This window comes from Aethalodelphis obliquidens, unplaced genomic scaffold, assembly GCF_003676395.1.
Source record: "Aethalodelphis obliquidens isolate GAN/ISIS:26980383/991018 unplaced genomic scaffold, ASM367639v1 scaffold62, whole genome shotgun sequence".
In the NCBI taxonomy this organism is placed as follows: Eukaryota; Metazoa; Chordata; class Mammalia; order Artiodactyla; family Delphinidae; genus Aethalodelphis; species Aethalodelphis obliquidens.
In genome coordinates, this window is record NW_020838006.1 from 8,195,606 (window position 1) to 8,222,800 (window position 27,195).

At 44.3% G+C, this 27,195-nt stretch overlaps 1 protein-coding gene and 1 non-coding gene across 4 annotated transcripts in view; one reads left to right on the forward strand and one right to left on the reverse strand.

Annotated features, from left to right (window-relative positions):
• Positions 1–27,070, reverse strand: part of MLH1 (mutL homolog 1) — a 51,465-nt gene extending 24,395 nt beyond the window's left edge. Inside the window, exons 1-12 of one of the 3 annotated variants that reach the window (XM_027088329.1) lie at positions 26,753–27,070; positions 24,848–24,933; positions 22,597–22,695; positions 18,470–18,543; positions 16,772–16,844; positions 15,558–15,649; positions 14,081–14,123; positions 13,852–13,940; positions 11,788–11,900; positions 8,947–9,040; positions 7,891–8,044; positions 1,877–2,253 (exon numbers count right to left, since the gene is read on the reverse strand). In XM_027088329.1, coding sequence (XP_026944130.1) covers positions 1,877–2,253; positions 7,891–8,044; positions 8,947–9,040; positions 11,788–11,854 — 692 coding nt within the window. In that variant the 5' untranslated portion in view covers positions 11,855–11,900; positions 13,852–13,940; positions 14,081–14,123; ... (4 more) ...; positions 24,848–24,933; positions 26,753–27,070. Of the gene's footprint in view, positions 1–1,876; positions 2,254–7,890; positions 8,045–8,946; positions 9,041–11,787; positions 11,901–13,851; positions 13,941–14,080; positions 14,124–15,557; positions 15,650–16,771; positions 16,845–18,469; positions 18,544–22,596; positions 22,696–24,847; positions 24,939–26,752 lie in introns of those variants that run through there. The other 2 variants (XM_027088328.1, XM_027088330.1) reach the window with 2 other exon arrangements.
• On the forward strand, positions 10,656–10,728 carry TRNAG-CCC (transfer RNA glycine (anticodon CCC)). Its single transcript has one exon. It is a non-coding gene; the product is annotated as a tRNA-Gly (tRNA).
• Positions 27,071–27,195: the final 125 nt, after the last annotated feature.

The following is a 27,195-nucleotide window of genomic DNA, read 5'->3' on the forward strand; positions in this document are numbered from 1 at the left end:
GCTTCCCTGACACCCCTCAAGCCTTATTAGTGGCCACTGCAGGCAGCAGGGCTTTGGAGTCTGGCTCAGCCTGGAGACGTGCAGCGTCTTGATCAAGTGCGCTGACCTCACCACATCTCATTCATTCAGCCCTCCATCCATCCGTCCATCGGGCACTGTTATAGTACCAACCTCACACAGCCATGACAAAGTGCCTGCCCTCACCATGCTACCTTTCTAGTGGGAGAGTCAAACAGCAACCGAAGAAAGATCATTTTAAGTAGCAACAAATACTGTGAGGAAAATAACACAAGGTAACAGAATGAAGGGGAAGCAAGAGAACTTTAGATTAAATGGACAAAGAAGGTCTCTGGTGAGAGGCGACATCCGAGTTGAGACCTGGGTGACAAAAAGCCGGAGAGTTCCTGCACCGAGGGACCAGCAAGAGCAAAGGGGTGAGAGCTCAGGGAGGTCGGGTCAGCACTGGAGCAGCATGGTCAAAGCGCCACGAAGGGGAGGAGAGTGATGAGCTGGGGGCGGGCAGGCTGGTTTCACCCCAAGTGCCGCAGGAAGCACTGGTTTTCAGCAAGGAGTGAGACACCCTGGTTCCTGGTTCAGAAAGATTCCTCTGCTGTGTGGTAAATGGCTCGCAGCATTAAGTCCCCAAGTGATAAACAGAAATGTCACACTTCCCAGCAGGGCTGTTAAGAGCATTAACTGAGATAATGCATATTAAGTATCTGGCACACAGTGGATGCTCAGTGAACGTTAGCATCCTTTATTATTCTCTGAAAACAAATCCTTAGAAGCCATCTCCCTAGACTGACTTGGAAGTGAGCAAACCAGAGTTAAAAAACTCACCCAAGTTCCACTGGGCAATCAGAGCCAGGGTTTCAGTGGTCAGACACCAAGGGGATGTGCGGCCTCAGGCAAAGGACTTCACCCTGAGCTCCAGGGTCAGTACCCGCACACACTGAATAAGGAACATCCACCTTACAGATGTCAGTGAGATGTCCTTGAAGCACCCACAGAGTGTACACTGAAGATGCTCAAAATTAACTGACAGTCATTAGTACGGCTGTTCCTGCCCCCTCTAACTAGCTCATGCACTTCAGGGAGTTTCATAATTTGAACTGAGAAACTGTTCTTCTGAAAGGAGTGAAAGCAGCTTGCAGTAGGATGGAAGAATCCTCCAGATATTTTAGGCCCCACTTTCCAGCCACCTCTGCTGTTGAGGCTTTATCAAAATTCAATACTAAAATTAAAGGATAGATCTTCTGATTTTTTTTTTCTGATGTGTTTTTAAATAATGTTTGGAATCACGGACATTTAAGATATTTCAAAGGCCACTGTGATGGGTGACTCTAAAGCCATGGTCAAAGGCCAACAGTAGACCAGGCCAAAGCACCAACCCATTGGAGGGAGAGGGCAAATCAGGGAGAGAAAATGCAAGGGGTTTGTGACAGTCCAAGTTAGAAGGTAGTTTCATTAAAGAACGAAGGAGGACTTCCCTGGTGGCGCAGTGGTTAAGAATCCACCTGCCAACACAGGGGACACGGGTTCGAGCCCTGGTCTGGGAAGATCCCACATGCCGCGGAGCAACTAAGCCCGTGCGCCTCAACTACTGAGCCTGTGCTCTAGAGCCCGCGTGCCACAACTACTGAAGCCTGCATGCCTAGAGCCCGTGCTCCACAACAAGAGAAGCCACCGCAATAAGAAGCCCGCGCACCGCAACAAAGAGTAGCCCCTGCTCACAGTAACTAGAGAAAGCCTGCGCGCAGCAACAAAGACCCAATGCAGCCAAAAATAAAGTAAATAAAATAAATTTTTAAAAACAGTTTAAAATAATAATGATAATAACGAAGGAGGCAAGCTGTGCTTTCCCACAAGGCCATACCTGGGGTTCTCAGGGCTGGAAGAGGGCCCTCTCTTCTCTGACGAGTCTGCAGTCCTCTTTGCTGCATCCTCCTCCAAGCCCTGATTCTTGGCAGCCACTTCAGCAGGAGCTGAGAGTTCAAGCATTTCCTCATCCTGCTGCCTGGCCCCGCTACTAGAAGCAGCTGTCCTGTCCTCTACGACAACAGCCTGGGGCTGACTGGATAGGGCCTTGCTCACAGGCTGCACGAAGGCATCGAGTTTCTGTTCCCGGCAATCTGTGCGGACCATCTGGTGGGCATACACCTTGTCGCCACTTCCAGCAGTAGATGAGAGGGTCACACCTGTTGTGGATTTAACCACTTCCCCAGAGGGGCCAGTAAGACCTGGTAGTAAAGTCTGTGTCAAAAAAGATGACAGTGGGAAGAGTCAGTGTATGAAGGACAGAAGCACAGGTCCCAAAATGGAGTAAAAGCTAGAACCAGGTATATCATTACAGAATTATTATAGAAGCAATTCTGACCAAAATTTGAAGTATGAAATTAAAAATACACAAATATAAAATTCAGCTAAATCCTTATAATTTAAAAACTGGTTTGAGGGCTTTCCTGGTGACGGAGTGGTTAAGAATCCACCTGCCAATGCAGGGGACACGGGTTTGGGTCCTGGTCCGGGAAGATCCCACAAGCAACGGAGCAACTAAGCCCATGCACTGCAACTACTAAGCCTGTGCTCTAGAGCCCATTAGCCACAAGTATTGAGCCCACGTGCCACAACTACTGAAGTCCGCGTGCCTAGAGCCCATGCTCCACAACAAGAGAAGCCACTGCAATGAGAAGCCTGCGCACCGCAACAAAGAATAGCCCCCGCTCACTGCAACTAGAGAAAGCCCGCACGCAGCAATGAAGACCCAATGCAGCCAAAAATAAATTTATCAAAATAACCCTTAAAAAATAAAATAAAAACTGGTTTGATATAAAAATACTAGTGTAAAACGCTCATATTTTTGTCTACTTTTTATTTTTTTGCTGCCATAAGAGATTTTTTTTATTGTGGTAAAGTATACATAACATAAAATTTATCATTTAACCATTTTCAAGTGTACAGTCCTGTGGCATTAAGTACATTCACACTGTCGTGCAACCATCACCAACATCCACCCTCCCAAACGGAAACTCTCTACCCATTAAACAGTAACTCCCCATTCTCCCCTCCCCTCTAGCTCTGGCAACTACCTTCCTACTGACTATTTTTAAATATACATATTTCCTAGGTCTGTCCACTGGAAAGGCCTGAAAGCAATGACCACCCAGTAGCAATGAGGTCCCCCAATCCCAGATTATAGTGTCTAAATGCCATTCCCCACTAAAATAAACCAGAGTTCCTTGGAAAAGTGGCCAATTCCAGGGCATGGGCTGGGAAAGTATAGAGTGAGCCTACAAACATCCTGTCTCACCAGACACAAGGAAACTATCAAAAACTCATGGAATTGGGTCAAAAGGACAAGAGCCCCAGCCTGAATGGGCTTCTGCTGGCCAAAGATGGAATAATTTGACTACAACTGATTGAATTATGATGCTTGTTAACAACTATGACAAAATACTAAAAGAGAAAGGGAGAAAAATGGAGAAGCAAAAGAGGGAGGGAGAGAGGGAGAGACAGAAAAAAGTCATTAAATGTTACTGGACATTGCTAGGACACCGACCCATTTCCCTGCAAATTGATCATCAAAGGCATAGAACTCAGCATTTATCCTTACTTTCTGGTATGAACTGTATTTCAAGATAACCTGTTAGCTCTAACAAATGAGTGAAAATTATTCTGTACAGAAAATTATAGCTTATTAATAAAGAAGAAATGATAAAATCAGAAAATCATAATCTTGCAATCCTAATGAAATAACTGATGCAGGCAATCGTCATCAATGAATGGTGAAACCTTTAAGCTAATCACTAATAGTGAACTTCATGGTGAAGGAATCAGGCTGTCACCAGTTAAGCCTGCTGAGAAATCCTAACACCAGGATGATAGAACAAGCCATCACACACCTCCTGCTGGGATTTGATAGAAAGTACATGGCAGGGGCTTCCCTGGTGGCGCAGTGGTTAAGAATCTGCCTGCCAATGCAGGGGACACGGGTTCGAGCCCTAGTCCGGGAAGATCCCACATGCCACTTAGCAACTAAGCCCGTGCACCACAACGACTGAGCCTGTGCTCTAGAGCCCGCAAGCCACAACTGAGCCCACATGCCACAACTACTGAACCTGTGTGCCACAACTACTGAGCCTGCGTGCCACAACTACTGAGCCTGCGCACCTAGAGGCCATGCTCCACAACAAGAGAAGCCACCACGATGAGAAGGCTGCGCGCTGCAACAGAGTAGCCCCCACTCGCGGCAACTAGAGAAAGCCCATGTGCAGCAACGAAGACTCAATGCAGCCATAATAAATATTTTTTTAAAAGTACATGGCATCATCTATCACAAATTCTTACAAACATTTTTTTAATCTGAATATAATCATACCTCTAGATCTAATTTTCAGTTTATAGGAAATATGGAGGATTGAAACAAATTAAAGGACACTAAGAAGAAGCAATCGGCTAACCCAAAATGTGCATTTTTCTACAGGACACCTTCAAAATAAGCTAAAAAGAACTATAACCAAAAAAGGTAGGGTGATCTTTCTAGTTTCAAAGAGACATAACCAAATATAATGAGTGGAACTTGACTGGATACAGATTTGAACAAAGCTATTTTTTTTTTTTAGCCGTGCCACATAGCTTGCAGGATCTTAGTTCTGTGACCAGGGATCTAACCTGGGCCCATGGCAGTGAAAGCACCGAGTCCTAACCACTGGAGCGCCAGGGAATTCTGGAACAAAGCTACTTTTATAAAAAGATCTTTTTTTGAGCAATTAGGGTATTTGAACACAGACTGGATGTGAAATGGTATTATTACTATTAATTATATTAGGTGTAAAAGGACATTGTGATTGTATAAGGAAAAAAAATGTTTTTAGATGCATAATGCAGTACTAGGGGAAAAATAAGTGCCTGGAATCTGCTTTAAAATACTCCTCCCCAGGGACTTCCCCAGTGGTCCGGTGGTAAAGAATCCGCCTTCCAATGCAGGGGACTCGGGTTTGATCCCCACTCGGGGAACTAAGATCCCACATGCCATGGGCAACTAAGCCCACGCGCCACAACTACTGAGCCCGTGCACTTCAACTAGAGAGAGAAAACCCACATGCCACAACTAGAGAGAAGCCCGAGTACTGCAATGAAGATCCTGGGTGTCGCAACTAAGACCCAACGCAGCCAAATAAATAAATAAATAAATAATAAAAATTAAGAATTAATTAAAAAACACTCCTCCCCATCCCCCACCCTCAAGTGGGAGAGGGAGAGAGAAAACAAGATGGCCAAGTGTTGATGATCTGTTGAAATTGGGTGATAGGTACATGGAGATTTGCTGTATTACCTGCTTTTCTGTGTGTTTAGAAAGATTCAGTAATAGAGAGTTAAATAATAAAAAGTTACAGTAGCAACTCTGCTCAAAAAGGAAAAAGTCTCCTGGCACAGTTTAAAAAGGCCTTGCGATGCACTTACTTCATCTGCCTGTGCAATTTCCACAGGTGGATTTTGGGAGGCAGAAAGTAACATAACTACTCAGTAATTTTAAAGTCCTGAAAAGTGAAATACCTTGTCCAATATGACAGAGTCGGAACAAACTGCGAGAGCCGCCAGGGTTCCCGATTTCCATACCAAATGGCCTCACAGCAAACCAGGGCTCTTGCTGTACTGGCCCCTGGAGTAGAGTGCAAGGCACAAGCTGGGGAGCAGGACGAAGGCGACCCACAGCCAGAAGGTCAGGAGCCAGGGCAACCTGCTGTTGGCAGGGCAAGAAGGTGTTCTGATGACCCCACAGGAGCAGGGGCAATCTGAGTTTGGACCCCTCCATGCAGAGCAATGCACCAACAGAGGGAGGCCCTCTGATCCAGAAACCCACCTTCCTTCTAAAGACACACTGGTCAGGACCATGCAGAGTTCTTTTGGGAAATAAAATGTAATCTAACTAAATGAATCTGCCTCATGCAAGATGAGACAAAGAGGGAAACTGAGAGGTTCTTTTCCCAGTGGAGCGACAGACCCCTCCTGGATCTCTGGTGAACCCCTTCCTCTGGGTCTCTCCCCCAACTCCCTACCAGCCAACCTATGTCCAGATGCTGGTGATTCCAGATTTTTAACTATTAGTGAATGGAGCCACGTCCTCTGCTCAGATCCCCTCCCCACTTGTCCCAAGTCGCTGTGGATTTCCATCCACTCTCCAGGCCACAGCCAGAGAGCTCTTCATAAAATGCAAACCAGATCCCGTCAATTCCCATCAAGTCAAGGTCTAAACTCCTTAACTTACTGATAAAAACCTCTCGATCTGGCCTGAATTCTGCGGTGAGCGTAGGCCTTCAACACGCAGACTCCGCGTTGCTTAACCCCGGCTGCATATGCCAGCACCCAGCAAAGCTTTTAAAAACTACTGATGCCCAGTCCCCACCCCCTGAGATTGATTTATTGGTTTGGGGAGGGCCCAGGTATTATCTAAACGGTTCCCAGGTGATTCTAATGGCAGCCAGCATAGAGAACACTGACTCAGCACGCTGAGCATTCAGATCCTTAACACCTGTTCTCTTGCACCGCCCCCCACCCCTCCCCGAGGCCTGTTATCCTCATCCTTTCCTCGGCCAGAAACGCCCTGTGCACTCCTCGTCCCCTTCTGCCCACCTAATTCCTTCTCAGCCTTGGGGGCCCAGGCTCCATATCCCTTCTTTCACATCTCTGAGGCCCAAGCCCAGGACAGGAGCCCCCTCCTCCCTCCTCCCAAGTCTCTGTTTTTCTCTCTTGTGGGATGGGGACTCGAAGAGACCGTACCCAGCAGCACCTTGCCCATGGGGGAGCCTCAGCACATATTTGGGGAGGGAGCAGTAAAGGGTGCTGAGCAACAACAACGGATGAAAACCACCTGCCAGTTATGGAGCCCCCCCTGTGCAGCTCCTGTTCCAACGGCTCACACACACCCCACCCTCAGCTCCAGCAACCTCTAGGCGTGCGGGCCCCCGGGCTGCCCCAAGTGCGTTCATTTCACTGCTGGTCTCCCACCTAGGTTCTTTCCAGGTGGTAACTGTGAATACTCTTATGGGAAGCACTCATCTGCTTGGTCACTCTGAAAGTTTTCTGAGAAGCAGGGCTCACAGAAGCCCGCTCTCTGCTTGCAGGACCCAGTGTAATTTAACAGGGAAAATGTTTCCATTTCTGTAGTTTTGGTGTCTGCTGTGCTTCTGATGAACCCATCAGAACCCATCCTCACTATGAATACAGTACAGGACTGCCCAGAAATGATGTCATCTCAGAACTGGGACAGGACACTAGAGATCATATTACCAACCCACTATTTTACAGATGGGAAAACTAAGGCCCCAGAGAGGGGGAGCAGTTTATAATCAAAGAACTTAGAACCTGGATAATTGTAATAAGATGAATGGCTGGATATTTTCCATCTGCTGTTCACCAACCACTTGTAAACTTCCTTGAAAGTGGGGGTGACCACTTCCACCTTTACTGAGGGGGACATGGAGGCCAGGGAAGGTTAGTCACACGGCAGTAACCCAGGTCTGACACGAGAGGCCCCGCCCTTCCCCTGCCTCTCCAGAGCCTGGCCCCTGCACTCTGCCCTAGGTATGCGGAATCAGCCTCCTCTGAACGTCTGCAGTGGAGAACGCAGGGGAGCGGCGCCCTACTCTGTTTCAGACAGCTCATTTTCCTAGGAAGGCAGTCTTAGGTCAGAAGGAGGCAGAGAGAAGAACTCAGGGCTTGACTCCAGGCCCAGGAATAACACCGCAAAACCTTCACAGTTGGGTTCAAAGAAGGAAATGCTGCTGAAGGAAAGTCCTAAAGCAACCGTCAAAAACCTGGGCTCTCGTGTGACAGGGCACATTTAAGGTGGCAAAAGCACCAGAGAAAGAGCTGGGTGAAGCGCCCCACCTGGGTGAAATAGGTCCTGGAGGCGTTGGAGCCCAGGAGCCTGCTCTCAACGTGCTGCTGCACCCGCTCCAGGATGCTGTCCTCGTGCAGGAAGTGAACTTCGTGCTTCGTGGGGTGCACGTTGACATCCACATTCTGGGGGCTGATTTCTAAACTGGCAGGAAAAAAGAGAACAGTTATCTCACATGGTGAAGAATGGGGGCGGGCAGTTCACTCACGGTGTATGTGGTGGGTGGAAGACTTGAGGCCGAATGACACAGCGGTTAAGTCTTCAAGGTCAAGTCTGAGTGACCTGGGTTCAAATGCTGACTCTGCTACTTGAGAGCTGAGTGGCTGTGGGTAAGTTACAGCATCTTTCTATGCCTGTTTCCTCACTTGTGAACTGGACATAACACATGGTGGGGATTAAACTCGTGTAAAGCATTTTCCATGTACATGGCATGTTTATCATGCGTCAGCTGTTATTATCACCTCTCCAAACTAGTGGAATTTCTCATTACATAACCCAGGGCCAAGGCACTTAACTTCTCTGGACTGGTTCCCCCATCTGTAACCATGAACCTGTCCCTATTTAGTGCTCAGTATTACATGGAGATCAAAACAGTATATGTGAGAGAACTTTCTAACATTAAAATGTAATACAAAAGTCAGTTTAGAGGCTGTGCCAGCTATCAACTTATTGCCTCAGGCCAAATTCACCACTCACTGCTGGCTCTGATCTTTGTAGGTAGAGGGCACTGGACAGACCCTGGAGAAGGAAACGTTTCTCTGCCAGGTTCGGGCAGGTTCCTCCTGGGGCAGGGGCAAGACCTTATTCACCTTTGTTTCACTAACACACTGCCTGGCACAAGGGAGCCTCTCAGTGGGATTCTGCAGGAGTGAATAAAGGAAAACTGTGCCCTTTACCTGTGAAAAGGGAAAGAACAACCTGTGCCACTGGGGTATGGGATTCACTCTGACCAGGCTAATTAGCAAGTCCATCTCTTTCAAAAAGGACCACTGGACAGAATTACTCTTCCTTGTGAGTCTTGGGTAAGGAGTTCAGAGCTGCATTACCTGAGGTACAGGAACGGGTGTGTGTTTTTGGGCAAATATGCTGCATACACCGTTTCTATGGCTTTTCTTAAGGAAGTTGACTCTACCAGACGATCTAGAAAATAAAAGTAATTAGCTCAAATCTGTCCCAAGGGGTGAGGTGACAGGTGCACACCTATACTATGCCATGACATCAGCTCAGGAAGAACACCTCTGGGGTGACATCCACATCAGCCCCCTTTACCATTATGACTCCTCAGCATCTCACTGTGGGATTGGGGCTCTCCTCTCACCTGAGTAGCAGGAATACGACCGGGCAGTCAATTCTGCCTCCCTACTCCCTTCCCCCTGCCAGTCCAGGTGGACCACATGCCCTTGCTCAGAATTTCATTCTGCAAATACATCGTGGGGACCTACCACACGTGCCACAAGTTGGGAAACAAACTCTGGTAAATGAACCTAATTCCAACTCCCAGCGGTAAGGACCACAGGGGAGGGAGTGGCTACCTCTGCTCAGGGACCTCCAACAGTGGGGGAGCCAAAAGGAGTACTTAAGGTTAAGACTGTGTTTTCCAGGCATTTCAGGTAGTAGAAATATCTGAATGCACGTTGGAGGTAATTTAGGAACTGAGGCAGGCTTGAGGGGCTGGAAAACAATAAAAGCTGGGAGAGATAAGACTAAAATCAGGAGAGATAAGACTAAAATCAGGGCATTGGCAGGTGGATTCTTAACCACTGCACCACCAGGGTACACGCGTTCAAGCCCTGGTCCCGGAAGATCCCACATGCCATGGAGCAACTAAGCCAGTGCTCCAAAACTACTGAGCCTGCGCTCTAGAGCCCGTGCACCACAAATAACTGAGCCCACGTGCCACAACAACTGAAGCCCATGCACCTAGAGTCCATGCTCCACAACAAGAGAAGCCACCACAATGAGAAGCCTGCATGCCGCAACTAGAGAAAGCCCGTGTGCAACAACAAAGGCCCAATGCAGCCAAAGATAGAATAAATTTTTTTTAAAAAGGAGCTGCTTTCAAAAAAAAGACTAAAATCAGAGGAAGATCTTCATACAACACAGCTCTCTTTTCTCCTCAGACCGATGACCTGCTGATGACCTGCTGCCCTGCGTTGGTGGAGCCAAGGATATGCCACATCTTTTTATTTCCAATGAGAAGACCGGCCGTGATCTTAGCAATGAGGAGACTATTATTCTGAGTGCTCACTACATCACCCACAGCTGCCTCAATAATGCTGCTGTACTGTGTAATCTGACAAAAGGACAGCTGGAGCCCCTCAGCTGAGATTTCTGATCTTGAGATATGCCTAAGGAGTGTTCTTTGTCCCTGCCACCTGAGCGAGCCTGTCCAGTGTGTAGATAAGTGAATGACACACATAAGAGTCTGAACTAACCTCTAAAAAGTCTACAAATAACAAATGCTGGAGAGGGTGTGGCGAAAAGGGAACCCTCCTACACTGTTGGTGAGAATGTAAATTGATACAGCCACTATGGAGAACAGTATGGAGGTTCCTTAAAAAACTAAAAATAGAATTACCATATGATCCAACAATCCCACTCCTGGGCATATATCCGGAAAAGAAGAAAACTCTAACTCAAAAAGGTATATGCACCCCAACATTCACAGCAGCACTATTTATAACAGCAAAGACATGGAAGCAACCTAAACGTCCATCAACAGATGAGTGAATTAAGAAAATGTGGTTTAGGGACTTCCCTGGTGGTCCAGTGGCTAAGACTCTGCACTCCCAATGCAGGGGGCCCAGGTTCAATCCCTGGTCAGGGAACTAGATCCCACATGCTGCAACTAAGACCCAGCACAGCCAAATAAATAAATATTTTTTTAAAAAAAAAAAGAAAATGTGGTGTATATATGTATATACACAATATTACTCAATCATAAAAAAGAATGAAATACTGCCATTCGCAGCAACACAGATGGACCTAGAAATTACCGTACTAAGTGAAGTCAGAGAAAGACAAATATTATATGATATCACTTACATGTGGAATCTAAAAAATAATACAAATGCACTTATTTACAAAACAGAAAGACTCACAGACAGAAAACAAATTTATGGTTACCAATGGGGAAAGTGGGGAGAAGAATAGGAGCATGGGATTAACCAATACACACCACTATATATAAAACAAACAACAAGGATTTACTGTATAGCACAGGGAACTATATTCAGTATCTTGTAATAACCTATAACGAAAAAGAATCTGAAAATATATATATAGACGTGTAACTGATTCACTTTGCTGTGTACCTAAAACTAATACAATACTGTAAACCAACTATACTACTTCTTTTTTTGGGGGGCAGCTACACACAGCTTGCAGGATCTTAGTTCCCCAACCAGGGACTGAACCCAGGCCATGGCAGTGAAAGCGCTGAGTCCTAACCACTAGACCGCCAGGGAACTCCCAATCAACTATAGTTCAATTAAAAAAAACAAATACTGCCTGCACCTGAGATACCCCCTCCCTGTATCCTGCTGTGCAATTTCCAATGGTGGGCCTTGATATAAGGAGAGAACAAAGATCTGCCCAGGGCCTGCTGGTAAAGGCTCTGAGGCCAGCAGGCGAGCAGGCTGAACTGGCTCCCAGGGGCCTGGGATACCGTCTCCTGGGCGCCCTCTCACAGGCAAGAACCAGACTCCCCAACTGTCAGCCAACAATGAGCACATGTGAGAGGGCTGAGCAGACTAAGGGCAGAAATTAAACCACATTTCGTCATGAGGTTTTCCTGGGTGTAATCAAACCTGTCCACGAGGAATTTTTCCATGGCCCCCTAAGGTTCCCTGTGGATAGATTTCCCCACGTGGCTCTTTCTCACTTACGATTGATGAAGAGTAAGAAGATGCACTTCTTCACCGAGTAGTTTGCGTTGGATATGTAGCCATTCATTTTGAAGGCAAGGGTTTTATCCTCACACCCAACTTCTATCAATTCTCTGATTGGAAAAGAGAAATTTTGAGGCTTTGGAAAAAAAATGGAAAATTCAAACTTTCTAAAGAATCAGAGTTGGAAAAATCAGGGCTCCTTCCCATAAATTGACTGCCAAATGTGGACCCCTGTGACTTGGTTCATTGAGATCCCCGGGGCCCGCCCATTCATCCATCTGTCCACCCATCCACCCACCTACCCACCTAGCTAGTGTTTGCAAGCACTTATGTTACGTGCCAAGCGTCACCGTCACTGCTAGGACACAGCAAGTCCAGGCTCTGAGACCTTATTTTGCCGAAACTTTTATGCATCTTAGTAACTAAGTCCCAAAGATGAGATTCCAAAGAACTCATCTCTGCTGAATCCCTCACTCTGCTGATGGGCACCACGACGGGGCTCCTGTGTGGTGCTCCCCAGAGTGTGTTTATGGGGAGGGGAGGCTAATAGGTGAAAGGAGGTTCTCCCACAAGCCACACTCATTTCTGCCTGAGGGCCTCGCAAGTGCTGGTCCCTCTGCCTGGAAAGCTCCCACTGCTAGCTAATTAATTCCTCCTTATCCCCTGTAACTCGGGGACCACTTCCTCAAAGAGCCTTCTGTGACAATCCCTCTCCCCAACCACAGGAGATTCCCCCACCTTATACTTTTCCTTTGAGGCATATAGCACAGTCACTAATGAATGGAATAATTATTTCCTGTGTCTTTCCAACTAGAATATGAGTCCTCTGAGGGCAAGAATCCTTTCTGCTTTATTCCCTACTGAATATCTCTACCACACAGCACAGCACCCAGCAAGGAGCACTTGCTCATTAAGCACTTGCTGGATGGATGGAGGATGCTTTGCAGGCAGTGGTGTGTGCTCCCAATCTGAGTAGAGGGCACAGCTCGCCTTTCTTCCATCACACGGTGAACCATCAAATCCTCTCTTCCCCAAAAAAGAGGCTGGTGTTCTGGAAACATATTTTGGGAACTGCTGCTCTCTTACAGCCCCTAGGAATTTCATAACAACTAATTCTGAGTCTTAAAATTTTGTCAATGAGCTCTTAAAAGTTTCACTGTACAACACAGCTCTCTTTTTGCTCTGGGAGCACAGCTGAAAAAACAATTCCTTAATACTTAATTAGTAAGAAAAGGGTAATTAAAAGCAAATTGACTGTTCCCTAGCTAGGAACATGGTTTTATTCCAAGAGTGAGTAATTTGTCCTTCAAAGTAGAAAACTGAGTTCTAGGACTATTGCTCCTGCTTTTAAGATTATTGGAAAAAGTGAAGTCAGGGGCTATCTAGTTCATCTGTGTACCCCCAGCATCTGGTGCACACCTGGCATATAGAAGGCTCTTAGTATTTTTCCCCTCAGATTATGACACAGGCACTTTGGGCTTTGCAAAGTCCTGAGATTTAGCTATGGGTCTGTGATGGAAACAGTGGTTTTCACCCACAGAAGGGAGTGCCATGGAAAATCTATAATAATACAAGCAATTTTCCTGCTTAGGCTTTCTGTGACAAGATTTGGTGACACAAAACTGCTTGCCCCCAGACAGGCAAGTGTTTAAGGGCAGAAACATTTTATTTGTCTTTATATCCTAACTTCTGACACAAAGACTGGAATATGGGAGGCAATTAATAAATGTTGAATGATAATAAATGCAATCCTAAAGTGATGATAATGAAAATACAAGGACAAGAGGGAGCACTGGAAGATGACAGAATTCTCCTATACTGGAGATATTTTGAAGACAGAGACCTAGAGAGAACACACTGATTCATAGCCAGAGCATCTAGGAGATGTCATGCACCCAAGAAGGGTTGATTCCATGAAATAATCTGAAACATGACACTAAGCCTGAAGCATGAAAACAAGCCTGCATATTTGGTTAAAGCAAACTCTTAAGGCAGGTGTTAACAGATTCCAAAATAATGTGACGGAACGCAGATTTTTAAAAATATAAATTATCAACGTACCGGCTAACAGCATTTCCAAAAATGGAGCGAATGTTGTCCACAGTTGTGGCATTGGGTAGTGTCCTGACGTCGGCTACCGTCTCACCTTGCTGATAAACAGAACAGAAGATCCAACTTACTGTCTCACAGGGCTGACTGAAACACCATAACCTCGTCTCCATGGGCAACTATAAAAAAATCCTTTCTTCTTTTACAATACATAACCATCCCCTATAAATCAAGAACTTACTTTTTTAACCGAGAAACTAATGCCTGAATTGTGTATTGAATACCTGGCAGAGAAAAAAACAAAACAGTAAAAAAAGAGTGGTCAAATGCAGAGTACATGCCCCCTTTCAGTTAAACAAACTGGTGGAGTTAAGTAATCTAAACAAAGATATATACAAACAAAAATATCTTTAAATGTCATATTTTACCCACAGGAGAATAAGCCAACAGAGACGACATGAAGATATCAATGCTAAATGTGGCAGAATCGAATAAAAAACAAAAAACTTTGCTTCTATACGTTGCTGACTGGACTCAAGGATATTTCAATACAATCTCCTCCTTGCCTACAGTTTTATTTTCACAAACTCAAAAGATCTGGGTTGCCTCAAAGACATCTTGAGAATGTAGCCTGAACACCCCCTGCACTCTGTTGTTCTGTCTCAGAGTCCCCAACACACGCCCTCCCCACCCGCTTCTTCTCCCCTGAGGTCCTGTCCTAGTATCTCCCAGCCTTTTCTCGGTTGGCTATCATTTACTACTCCTCCCACCATGGGCCCCAGGACCTGGAGGATTGTGTCTAGCCAAACGCACTATTCAGTAACAATTAGTTCACTTATCACACCTAGAACTAAAACAGCCAACCAGAACTCCTCTATTTCCAGGAGCTAATTGATATTGTGATACTGATTCATACGATTCCAGGGGGAAAAAAGCAAAAAAACTTCATGTGTCTGTTCCACTTTAATAGAGGTAAATGTTTTACTGATTTTAATTTTTGTAGCAATACTGAGAAATAGTTAACACACTCAGTTACAATTCAAGGACACGCAGGCTCAGAGAGCCATGCTGGGGCCACTGTACTAGCGGGTTAAGTCAATCGTGGACATAACGTTTTCACCTGCCCTGAGTCCCTTCTCACTCTGTTAACAGGCCCTAGTCTTCCTTTGGGACACTACCTCTTCCCCATTTCACTTGATATATCCTTAGACTGCCAGTCAAGAAATCTTCTCCCCACAAATGTGGGCACACGATGGGGGGCCCAGGCTATGCCAGTAAGATGCACTCTCCTGGGAGACAGGCTCCGGAGCAGAGTCAGGAAAGGAATGAAAACAGTTGGAGCAGGGCCACTATATTAAATCCCTGAAGCCACCCTGCTTCTTGTTCTCCCCAAGGAGCAGCCATCCACACACTTCTTTCCACTTGCTGAGTCACTCCTCGCCTTTCAATAAACGTCTTTTGGGCTCAAGTTAGTACAGTCAGTTTGTTTTGCCTGCCACCAAAGGACCCTCACTGATACAGAGACCAACTCCTGCTCTCTCCTGGGGACATGAAAGACAACCCAGAATTGGTGACTAAACCTTGACCAGAAACAATCTGTAGGCTAGTACTGCTGCTTACCATCTAGCTCAGCAACTGTTCTCAATTTCTAAGCAGCAGAACACATTCCTTTGGTGAGAGAGTGGTTCAGAGACCCCCGCCCAGATTTTGGACTGTACCTGCCGACAACTTCCAGAATTTTCCCATACTCTTCACTTGGATTTTTTAAAGCTTTCCTCCTCGTGGATATGTTGTAGAAAAGGTCCTCTACCTGAACAGAAGATTGATTTTTCTTGTAAACTCACAGAAATAGATGGAAATAAAGCTGGGTCTTAAGGCAGAGAATCCAACTACATTTATCACCAGCACAGTTCTAAGCATTAGGAGAGGCAGCAAGAGATGGGGCAGTCTTAACAAAAGAAAGAAGGGATATTTCACCTGCCTCCCGCTTTACTCACTGATTTCTCAGATAGGTACTGGGGGCTACCTCCATGTCAGGCTCTTTGCCTTGTGCTGGGAATAAGAAGACAAATGAAGCACAGTACTGCCCAGAATAGCACAAGATTTAGTGGGGCAAACATAAACTTATAAACAATTACAATACCACATGGCATTCAAACCTATTTTGCAAACTAAGAATAATTATCAGATCTTTTAGGGGTTATTGGAAATTACACTGTGGTCCCAGGTACAGGATTCCCCCTTAACACGCACTACAAAGTACACATTCATTTTGGCCCCCACCCCCCACTCCACCTGCCTCATCAAGCCCAGGGCTCCGAACCTTCGAGGAGATGTGCTCTGGCTGGGGCTGAGGGTGGTAGGGTGGGATGTGTAACATGACAGTGGGGTGCTTTATGGGATCTCGGAACGGGAAGAGACCAAATGTGGCACCACAGAAATAAGGCAGTGTAACACTTTCTCCTAATTAATGATACAATCTGTTACTCAGAGCCCTTTGAGTGAGTGGCAGATATTCTTCGTTACATCCTTCCTTGATAGATGAGCAAAGTGACGTTAAGGGACATTAAACGACTTACCTCTGGACACACAACCACTGAGTGGCAAGGCTAAGACTCTGACTCCTCAACTGGAGCCAAGCTTAAGGTTCTTTCAATGCCAGCTACCCTGCCACAGAGTTCTGTGGTCTCAATAAAAGAAACTCCCAGCCTCTTAAAAAAAAAAAAAAAAAGGAGGCGGTGGGCAGGCTGCCATGCCACAAAAGTCAATAATTATTTCTCTTTCTTAGAGTGTGGTATCTTGGGGCTCCCATTAACTAGTAAATATTCATTTTTTTAAATCCTTTGAGAACTCAAAGACAATTTTGTTTTTTACTTCAATATTTATATAAAGCTCTCTTTCAAAACTTTCCCCTCCCGTGCACCATTCTTACCGTGATCTGGGTCCCTTGATTGCCTGCACATGGTTTAGGTGGAGCTTTCAGCTTTCCATCTGAGTAATGTGCTCTATCAGAAAATATAAGAGATTACTGAGAGCTAACAAAAAAAAGAACAGACACTTACCCAAAGAGTAAAAAGGTAGATTACACAACAATAGATTAAAATATAGCCATGTTATAAATTGTCTTAGTTACCCGTTTCCTCTCTTTTTCCACTTCCATAACCATTCTAATTTGATACCAAAGGAGGGGGGAAAAATCCATTTTTTGGTTTGTTTGTTTTTTTTGGCAAATATTGCTTTTTAGTTCCTGAGTTCTGGGCTACAAACAATAGTTTTCCCATTGCCTAAGATGACTGTAAAATTTTTTTCAATGATTCTGCAATCATTTATTTGAGGGGCTACCATGTTATCAGGCCTGTAAACGCCCTGTAATAAAGGCAGGCCTTTGGAGGTTCTTGATTTAGTGAGGGGACAGACTTTTCCCTTAAGTGTAGAACAAGGTGCTAAGTGATCCAGAGTAGGAAAACATTTAGCCTGGGGTGGGAGTGGGGGAAGTGACACAGAAGAGATGACAATTCACCTGGACTCTGAAGCAGTATAATCTCAGGTGGAGAGAACAGGGAAGACCATCCAGGAGGGGGAAAACATAAACAACAGCAAAGAAGCTTTAGAATATGCAGCAGCTGAGGATGTGTGGAGGGGAGAGGCTGGAAAGATGGACTGAGTGCATTGGGAGGATGCTAGTTGCTATGACAATGACTCGATTTCATCCTGCCACAGAAGGAGAGCTACTAGAGGTCCCAAGCAGGGGCATAACACCCCAGAGGCAAAGAAATGGAACCTGTGTCCCAGACTATTTCAGAAGACATTCACTCACAAGTGGCTCCCCAGTTTGTCAGAAGGGATTCTAATCATATCAGCCCAGCTAGGTCCTAGGGCTGTTACAATTTGCATCGAGTAAACCCGCTCTAGCACCAGTGCTGCAGACTCTGAAATGTTCCATCTTCCATTACTGCACACGCTCAACTGTTAAAGAGAGCTGAGAAACAGGCAGAACTGCCCTTTGTTGAAGCTATTTTCTATATAAACTAACAATCTGTATGATAAAAAAAAAATTCTGTTTTTTGGCGTGAATTAGACACTCAATACCCATCTTTCACTAGGGAATGGCCAGTGCTTATGAAAACAAAGGTGTGATTTTGATTCCCTGAATCCCCTTTCTGTTCTGTTCCAAGGTCATTCAACAGCCTCTGAAAACTGTGCCAACATAAAAGATAGCCAGTGGCCGCCTGTGGGAAGGTGCGGCAGGGGGCTCAGAGCAGCTAAGGAACCAGGATCCTTCAGCACCCCAGCCATGGCCCCATAATCAGGCCAAAGGGACATCCTGCCAAAGGGCAAAGGGGCAGAATGACATCACAGCTCCCACGGACTCAGAATTCCTCTGTGTAACAGACACCTTGCTAGGCACTTGTAATCTGTTACCTCATAGCTTTCACGAGTCCATAAAGTAAGATTATTACCTATGATGATCCCTGTGGATTATCAACTAATCCAAAGGCAGGAAAGAAAAGTTACCCAAGATCTAGGCCAAAAAAGATAACACTGGTGTTCAGATAGGATTACTTTGAGATGCAGACAAAAAGCACATTTCAGGATGAATTTATACACATAGCAGAGGACAGCACTATACCTGTATGCACACTTCCCGTCAGCTGTTTTGGTTGTAATGCTGACGTGAGCCACATGGCTTATGCTGGCCAAAGCCTAAGGAAAAAAAGGAAATGAAATGAAAGAAAAACCCGCTGCTGGGTCACCCCATCTCATCATTAATGGAGAAGTTATCTCAATTGCCTCTTCTGTTTTGTATTAACAAATGGCAACAATGAGCACTCCGCTCACTCGCTTTGATGATGCTCTTTGTAAAAAAAAAAAAAAAAAAAAAGAAAGCTATTGAGTTGAATCTGTAGCATAATTACTAGAACAAGGGAAAAATATATATATAAAAGTCCAAAAGGAAACACACCCAAGCATTTTTTTTTTTTTTTGGCCACACCGCACAGCTAGTAGGATCTTAGTTCCCGAACCAGGGATTGAACCTGGGCCCTCGGCAGTGAGAGCACTGAGTCCTAACCACCGGACTGCCAGGGAATTCCCCACCCCCAAGCATTAACGTTAACCTTAATAGCAACTGTGTTCAGGTGTAGAGTTTTAGGTGTATTTAATAGTCTCAATGATTTGTCTTCTAACAAGTTTAAAGCCTGCCTTCAGAAATGGATAATGGAAACACTGCAAATAGATAGTGCTGTATACTATTATTCAAAACTGTTTTCTATAAGCAATTTTATGTTTAGAAATATAAATTTAGGGACTTCCCTGGTAGCGTGGTGGTTAAGAATCCGCCTGCCAGTGCAGGGGACATGGTTTCGAGCCCTGCTCCGGCAGGATTCCACGTGCCGCCAAGCAACTAAACCCGTGCGCCACAACTACTGAGCTCTCCTACCACAACTACTGAAGCCCGCATGCCTGACCCCGTGCTCTGCAACAAGAGAAGCCCCCACAACGGGAAGCCCAAGCACCGCAACGAAGAGCAGCCTCCGCCTGCTGCAACTAGAGAAAGCCTGCGCGCAGCAACGAGGACCCAACATAGCCAAAAATAAAGTTAAAAAAAACCGAAATATAAATTTAAAATTATGCAGGGACTTCCCTGGTGGTCCAGTGGTTAAGACTCCGTGCTCCCAATGCAAGGGACCCGGGTTCGACCCCTGGTCAGGGAACTAGATTCCACATGCTGCAACTGAGATCTCACACCGGACAACGAAGATCCCGCATGCCGCAACTAATACCCAGCCCAGCCAAATAAATAAATAAATATTTTTTTAATTATGCAATTAAGACTAAACAAATTAAAAGAAAACAAAAGACCATTTTTTCCCCCTTAAAATCAGAATTGGTTTGCTAGCCCTTTGGAATCTGTATCTCCTTTCCCAAGGACACCATAGCATAAAAAAATGCAACCCAGGCACTGTGATGGGGTCTGTGTGACAGCATCTCAGGAGACAGTGAATACAGCTGTGGTAAACTCAGTTCATTAACAAGGACCATGGCTCAGGCTCAGAGATTACCAGGTCCTAGCTGGATTTCCCTGGTGTATGTAATTGAGCTAATTTTCATCATTAAAAATGTAAATGTTTTGCAACCTGTGGTAAGGAAGGACATTAAATACATCCAAAACTACAATGCTACCCAACACCAGGAAAAGAAAGGGCCACTGGCAGATGGGCCTGCTTCTTCAGGGGCCTTTGTACCGGCACCAGAGCAAGAGGACAGGAACACAGACTCTGGAGTCAAACTGCCAGGGCTCAATTCCCCATTCTGCCACTTCCTAGCTGGTCATGTTTCTTAAAGTCTGTCAGTTTCCTCGTATGTATGTAAAACATGGTAATAATAATAATAGAACCTACTCTATGGAGTTGTTAAGAGTGAAAGGGTTAATACACACAAAGGGCTGAGAACCATGGATGGCACACAGCAATCCTTCAATAAATCTTCCCTACTTAATTACAACCCCAAAGATACCCTACAGCTGGGCTAAGGCTCCAGGAGGCCATGCGCTTAGGAACTGACTCAGGAAGTTGCAAAGCCAGAATGAAACTGCTTTGCTAGGGTTGACCTGAGGCCTACTTAAAGTCAGGGGGGCCTCAGGGTACACAGTCTGATGTTGCCCCTACCTGGAACAACCTGGGGCTCACTGTGAGCCAGAGGGTGCTTGAGACTACCCAGATTTGATCTAAATTGCAGTGACTGGGTCACAGCGGCCTTTTAATTTAAAAAAATCAAATAGGGAATTCCCTGGTGGTCCAGTGGTTAGGACTCAGACGCTTTCACTGCCGGGGCCCAGGTTTGATCCCGGTTGGGGAACTAAGATCCCGCAAGGCGCTCAGAGAGGCCAAAAAATAAAAGAGAATAAAATAAACAGGTAAGTCAAATAAAAGTAAACTACATTCACATGATAAAAAATCCAAAAACTACAGAAAGGCCTAAAACGAAAAGTAATTGGCCCCATTCCCCTCCCCGACCCTGGCTCTCATTTCCCCCAAATAACTACTCCAAACAGTTTCTCTGGTACCGCAGAACCTGCGGAAAGGAATACAGCCCTGCCAACACCCGGATTTTAGCACAGTGAGACCCAGTGACACCTATTTCCCCTAACCTCCAGAACTGTAAGATTACAAATTTGTGTTGCCTTAAACCACGAAGGTTGTGGTCATTTTGGGGGGCAGCAATAAGAAACTAATACAAACTACTTGAAAAGGATACATATTTTTACTCACGAATGTTATTTCTATAAATTTATCCTAAGGAAATAACTGAACAAAACACATTGTATGTACATGAATATTCACCAGAGCATTAAACACGAAAAAAATGGCAAAGAGCATAAATGTTCAACAGGAAATTATGTAAATAGACTGCAGTATGTACAAGTAATAGAACAGGGACTTCCCTGGTGGCGCAGTGGTTAAGAATCCGCCTGCCAATGCAGGGGACACGGGTTCGATCCCTGGTCCAGGAAGATCCCACATGCCGTGGAGCAACTAAGCCCGTGCACCACAACTACTGAGCCTGTGCTCTAGAGCCTGTGAGCCACAACTACTGAGCCCACGTGCCACAACTACTGAAGCCCATGCGTCTACAGCCCATGCTCCACAACAAGAAAGCCACTGCAATGAGAAGCCTGCGCACTGCAACGAAGAGCAGCCCCCACTCGCCACAACAAAGACCCAATGCAGCCAAAAATAAATAAGTTTATAAAAAAAAAGAACAGTATGTAGCCATTACAATTTATGTTGCCCTACATATATTGAATAATATCTTTATATCCAGAGTATTGTCATAAAAATATAAGATACTATTTTTATCCATTTTCTATTTAATATATCCCTATGATACATCATATAATTTCATTCACAGCTATTTCAGAATATAACTTAAAAGGACTCAAAAAAAAAAACCGATGAAACTATTTTTATACCAAGAAAATTAACAGTAATTTCTCCTTAATACCATCAAATAACCAATCTGTGTTCAAATATCTGTCTCAAAAAGATTTTAGTTTGTGCAAATCAGGATCCAAGTAAGATCAATACATTGGAGCTGGTTCACATGCCTCTTAAATCCCTTCTCATCTATGCTTCTTCCTCCTTTCTTTACCTTTTTTCCCCCATACAGTTTACTTTACAGGAAACAACTCTTTTATCATGTGATTTCCAGTCTCAGTACCATTTACCATGCTCCCTTGCTCCTTGTATTTTTCTGTATATGGGTACTTGGATCTAAGTATTGGTAAGATTCACATTTGATTTTGGACAAGAAACCTTGGTAGATAGTGCTATCTTCTTCCATCAAGAGACCTGGGGGGTCTCTGTAGATACAGTTTATGGTGTATTAAGTATTTATGGATAGGGAGGGTGGGAGGGAGGGAGATGCAAGAGGGACAAGATATGGGGATAAATGTATATGTATAGCTGATTCACTTTGTTATAAAGCAGAAATTAACACACCATTGTAAGGCAATTATACTCCAATAAAGATGTTAAAAAAATAAATAAAATAAAATAATTAATTAATTATTTTTAAAAAGTATTTATGAACAATTCTCAGTTTTGGAAAATTGAATCTAAGTTTGTTTAGATTCGCATATATTTAACAAGTAAAAAGTATCATGTCTTATTGACCTGCTGAGAAACGTATGCTGACAAATGGCAGAAATATCATCACAGGAGGATGTTTTACACATTTCTTCAATCCTCAGCTTACCTCACCCCGAAAGCCATAGGTAGAAATATGAGCTAAATCCTCAAAGGACTGCAGTTTACTTGTGGTGAACCTCTCACACACAATCTCCAGATCTTCTTTCTAGAAGGTGCAAAAAAATCAGTGAATAATTATGTGACTCATTTTTCCAAATCTTTTTTAATTTCCCTCTTCTTGATTGAATCCAGGAAGACATTCCTCTTGGGAGAAGAGTTCTAAATCAGCAGGAGCCTCCTCTCTGGACATCCAGAACTCCACTCGGTCCTGCTGCTCCTTCTTCCTCTCTCGCCTCATTCCTCAGCCTCATTTGCTGCTTCTGTCTCATCTCCCCTGAGAGTGGATAATTCACAGTTCCATCCCTGGACCTCTGCTCTGTCTACACTCACTGTCTTGATGATATCACCCAGGCTCACAGATTTTACAAAAATCATTACTGTATTAGAAAACTTCTTTATTAAAAATCTATAGGTACATTTAATTGTAGTAAAATATACATGACAAGATTTACCATTTTAACCCTCTTTAAGTGTACAGTTCTGTGGCATGAAATACATTCACATTGTTGTGCAACCATCACCAACATCCATGTCCAGAACTCTTTCATCTCCACAAACAAACTGTACCCATTAAACAAAACCTCTCAGGACTTCCCTGGTGGTCCAGTGGTTAGGGTTTCATGCTTCCATTGCAGGGGGCAAGGGTTCAATCCCTGGTCGGGGAACTAAGATGATCCCGCAGGCCATGTGGCGCAGGCCCCCAACCCCCTGGAAACCACCATTCTACTTTCTGATTCTATGCATTTAGCTACCCTAGGTACCTCATACAAGTGGAATCATATAGTATTTGTCCTTTTGTGACTGGCTAATTTCACTTAGCATACTGTCTTCAAGGTTCATCCACGTAGTAGCACTTGTCAAAATCTCACTCCTTTGTAAGGCTGAATAACATTTCATTGTATGTATCACATTTTGTTTATCCATTCATCTGTTGATACTTGGGTTGCCTCCACCTTTTGGTTATCATGAATATGTTGCTATGAACATGAGTGTGCAAATCTCTTCAAGGCCCTGCTTTCAACTCTTTTGGGTATATACCCAGAAGTGGAATTGCTGGGTCATATGGCAATTGTTTAATTGTTTTAAGGAACCACCATACCATTTTCCACAATGGCTGTACTATTTTTTATTCCCACCAGCAACATACAAGAGTTCCAATTTCTCAACATCCTTGTCAATATTTTTAATTTTTATTGTAGTTGAAATATTTGGTTTTTATTAATTACTTAATTAATTATAACAGCCATCCTAGTGAATGTCAAGTGGTATCTCACTGCAATTTTTATTTGTAGTTCCCTAGTTACCAGTCATGTTGAGCTTCTCTTTATGTGAGTCTCATGGCTTTTAATACCATCAAAATGGAATACACCAAATTTTTATCTCCAGACTCATACATGTATCCAACTAACAGGCATCTTAAGTTGAACATACCCCAAAATGAATTTCTGATCTTCCCCCAAACCTGCTTGTTCCATAGCCTTCTCAAGAGTAAATGGCAACTCTTTTTTTTCTATTTGCACAGGCCAAAACCTTGAAGTCATTCTTGACTCCTCTTTTTCTTACTCCCTGGACAAGCAAATTCTGAGAGCTTTGGTCTTCATCATCAACCCAGAATCTCACTGCTTCTTACATCTCTGTCACAACCAAACCGGTCCTGTCCGGTCCTTCTATCCTGTCCTGCTACAGTCTATTTTCTGCATTGCAGACAAAAGAGTTCTTATAAAACTTGCCAAAGCATGTCACCTCTTTGCTCAAAACCCTCTAAAGAATATCCCACCTCATCCAGAGTAAAAGCCAAATATTTTACAATATCCTACAAGGTCCTACATGCTCAGCCTGGTTATCCTTCAGACCTCATTTCCTTTTAGGCTTCCACTCCCTCCACCACCCATTCTAGACATACCAACCCCCTTGCTAGTCCTTAAGCGTGTCATGCAAGCTTCCATTTCGTGGTTTTTGTGTGTATTGTTCTCTTTGCTCAGGACACTCAACCTTTAAAGTTTCATGACTCGCTCCTTGACCTCCTTATTCTCCTGAACAGTACCCAGCATGGAGTAGGTACTCAATAAATATTTATTTTTCAAACAATCCCATCCATAAAAGCCTAAAGTTTCCAGAACAGGGAGAAGTCCCACCACTTCCTGCAGATGTAGCACACGAAGCACACAAACATCCTGCCGCTCTGAGGTTTTCCTTACCCTGATGCCGGTGCCATTGTCTTGGATCTGAATCAACTTCAGGCCTCCCTCTTTAATAACCACTTGAATACTTGTGGATTTTGCATCTAAACTGGCAAATCAAACAAAAAAATAATAATTTATTAGTCTGCAACTACTCTAATGCACATATTTTAATACGAGTCAGGGGATAAGAACAAATTCCAGACAAATATAAGACTCAGTGTGTTTTCCTTTGTCTCACAGGCTCTGTGACTACATTGTTATCAGTTTACATGCTGTGTGAGAGAGAGGGAAGGAAGAGAGGGACGGAGTGAGGAACCATCATTTCCAATAGGACATTCAGCAACTTTTCTGTTCCTCTAGGAAAAAAAGAAAGGGAAGTTAGAAGTGGGACCTTTTAGTACATGCCTCTTTCTTACCTACTTTTCAACTAATTCTACCATCTGTTACTCAAACTTTATTCAGCCTCACGCTCCTAAATGACCCTTATAAAATGTCATTAAAAAAATTCTAAATGTTTTTCTCTACTATTTTCTTTATGCAAATATATTTATGTTGGGGGAAAGAAAAAATGGCAGTGCAGAAAGCTCTTTAAGAAGTCAATACATCTTTTTATTCCTTCAAAGAGTAACCTACAAGCATAGAGCACCTACAGAGCTACAGAAAATAAATCCAGACTGAGGCTGCATGAGAAAGAAAAGTTTCCTCCTCCTCACACAGAAAATTCTTTATTCAGAAATAAGATATTAAGTTACTTAAATATTAAAGATCTTTCTCAGGAGCCCCTAAATTGAAGTTGTACTTAGCCGTCTTGACTTACGTATTAAAAAGAGCATAACTGGACTCCATACAAAATCTCTGCTTAGAGAATTCTAATCCACTGATCTAACATGTGTAGTGTTGCCGTAGTCTTCTGGCATAGTACAGTAACAGGCCTAAATCGTTCTGTCAGTTAATTCTAACACTGCAGAAACAAAAGCCAGCCTTTGTGAATTTAAAGTCAAAAGAAGAAACCATCCCCAGTCTCCCTGCTCCTTCTTTTGTCTACCTTCTAATTCTCTTCCTTTCTCTCAGTGGTCCTTTCAGACCCACTGTTCTTCCAGTCCCATTACCCACGATGGTTGTTTGTGTTTTCACAACAATCCCTTTACAAACCTACCAATCTTCGCTGGGACATTTTTTTCCTTTTAACGTATAGATTTTATTAACATCAATGCATTTTAACACAAAGGATCTGACATAACGTTTAGGTACACTATGAGCCTCTGTCCTTTTTAAAGTTTACAGTTTACACCCAACTTTCTTTCCACGTTTTTAATCTCCTCCTTCCACAAGGTTTGTGTGACAGTTCTAAACTTCAGAATCCATAAAATCAGATATCTTCAAAGTGACCCCGCAAAAAGTAAAGGGCAGGAAGATCCTAAGTGGGGTCAATCACTTGGCAATAGGGAAATCACAAGTTAAACCCCAAGTCCATCGAACTCTCCTAAAATCTCAGCAATTTATTTAGAATAAAACTCAAAATGAATCGTACTTCTGAATGTAGATGGATGACTTCCGGAATAAGCAAGAAACTGATAACACATAGTAACCTCTGAAGGATGAAGGAAGTTTTTTTCCTTTTAAATTATAAAATTTTTATACATTTAAAAATTTGCACCTTCCGCATATATAATTTTTAAAGGACTTCTCTTAATGACAACATGAAAATATTGTGTAACCCTCTCCTTGCCCCGCAACAACCCTAAAGTCTCGCGAGGACGCTCGAGGACCCGTGAGGGGCGAAGGCAAGACCCCCGGCCTCCGCCGCCGCGGCCCTGCGCCGCACACGCCTTGGCTCCGGGCAGGGAGGCGTGTCCGCCCTATCCTGAGCATCGTCCCGTTAAGTCGTAGCCTCTAAGGAAGCCTTGACTCCCTTCGTACCAGTTCTCTATCATCTCCTTGATGGCATTAGCCGGGCGCTGGATAACTTCCCCTGCCGCGATGCGGTTCACCACTGTCTCGTCCAGCCGCCGGATAACCCCCGCTACCAGCGACATTTTGGCGCCAGAGGAGCCCGAGTCACGGAGAGAAGCTAACTGCAAGTGCCTTCAGCCAATCCCCTTAGAGCTTCGTGCCCACATCTTTCCATCAACTCCGCTGACGCCGTCCTGCCCCACCCTCTAGCGGCAGCGCCGCTTCCGGGACAGTGAGCTATTGATTGGGCAGTGTGAATGCCAGTCAAATACGTGAGTTCCGGTTCTCTTAGTCCCGCCCTAAAGCGCCTTCAGTCCACTTTGCAGCTAGAAGGATGTGCGCCTGCGCACTAAAAACCGCTGTCCACTCTTCCTATTGGCTCATGTCTGGGGCAGAGGAATACGAAATCT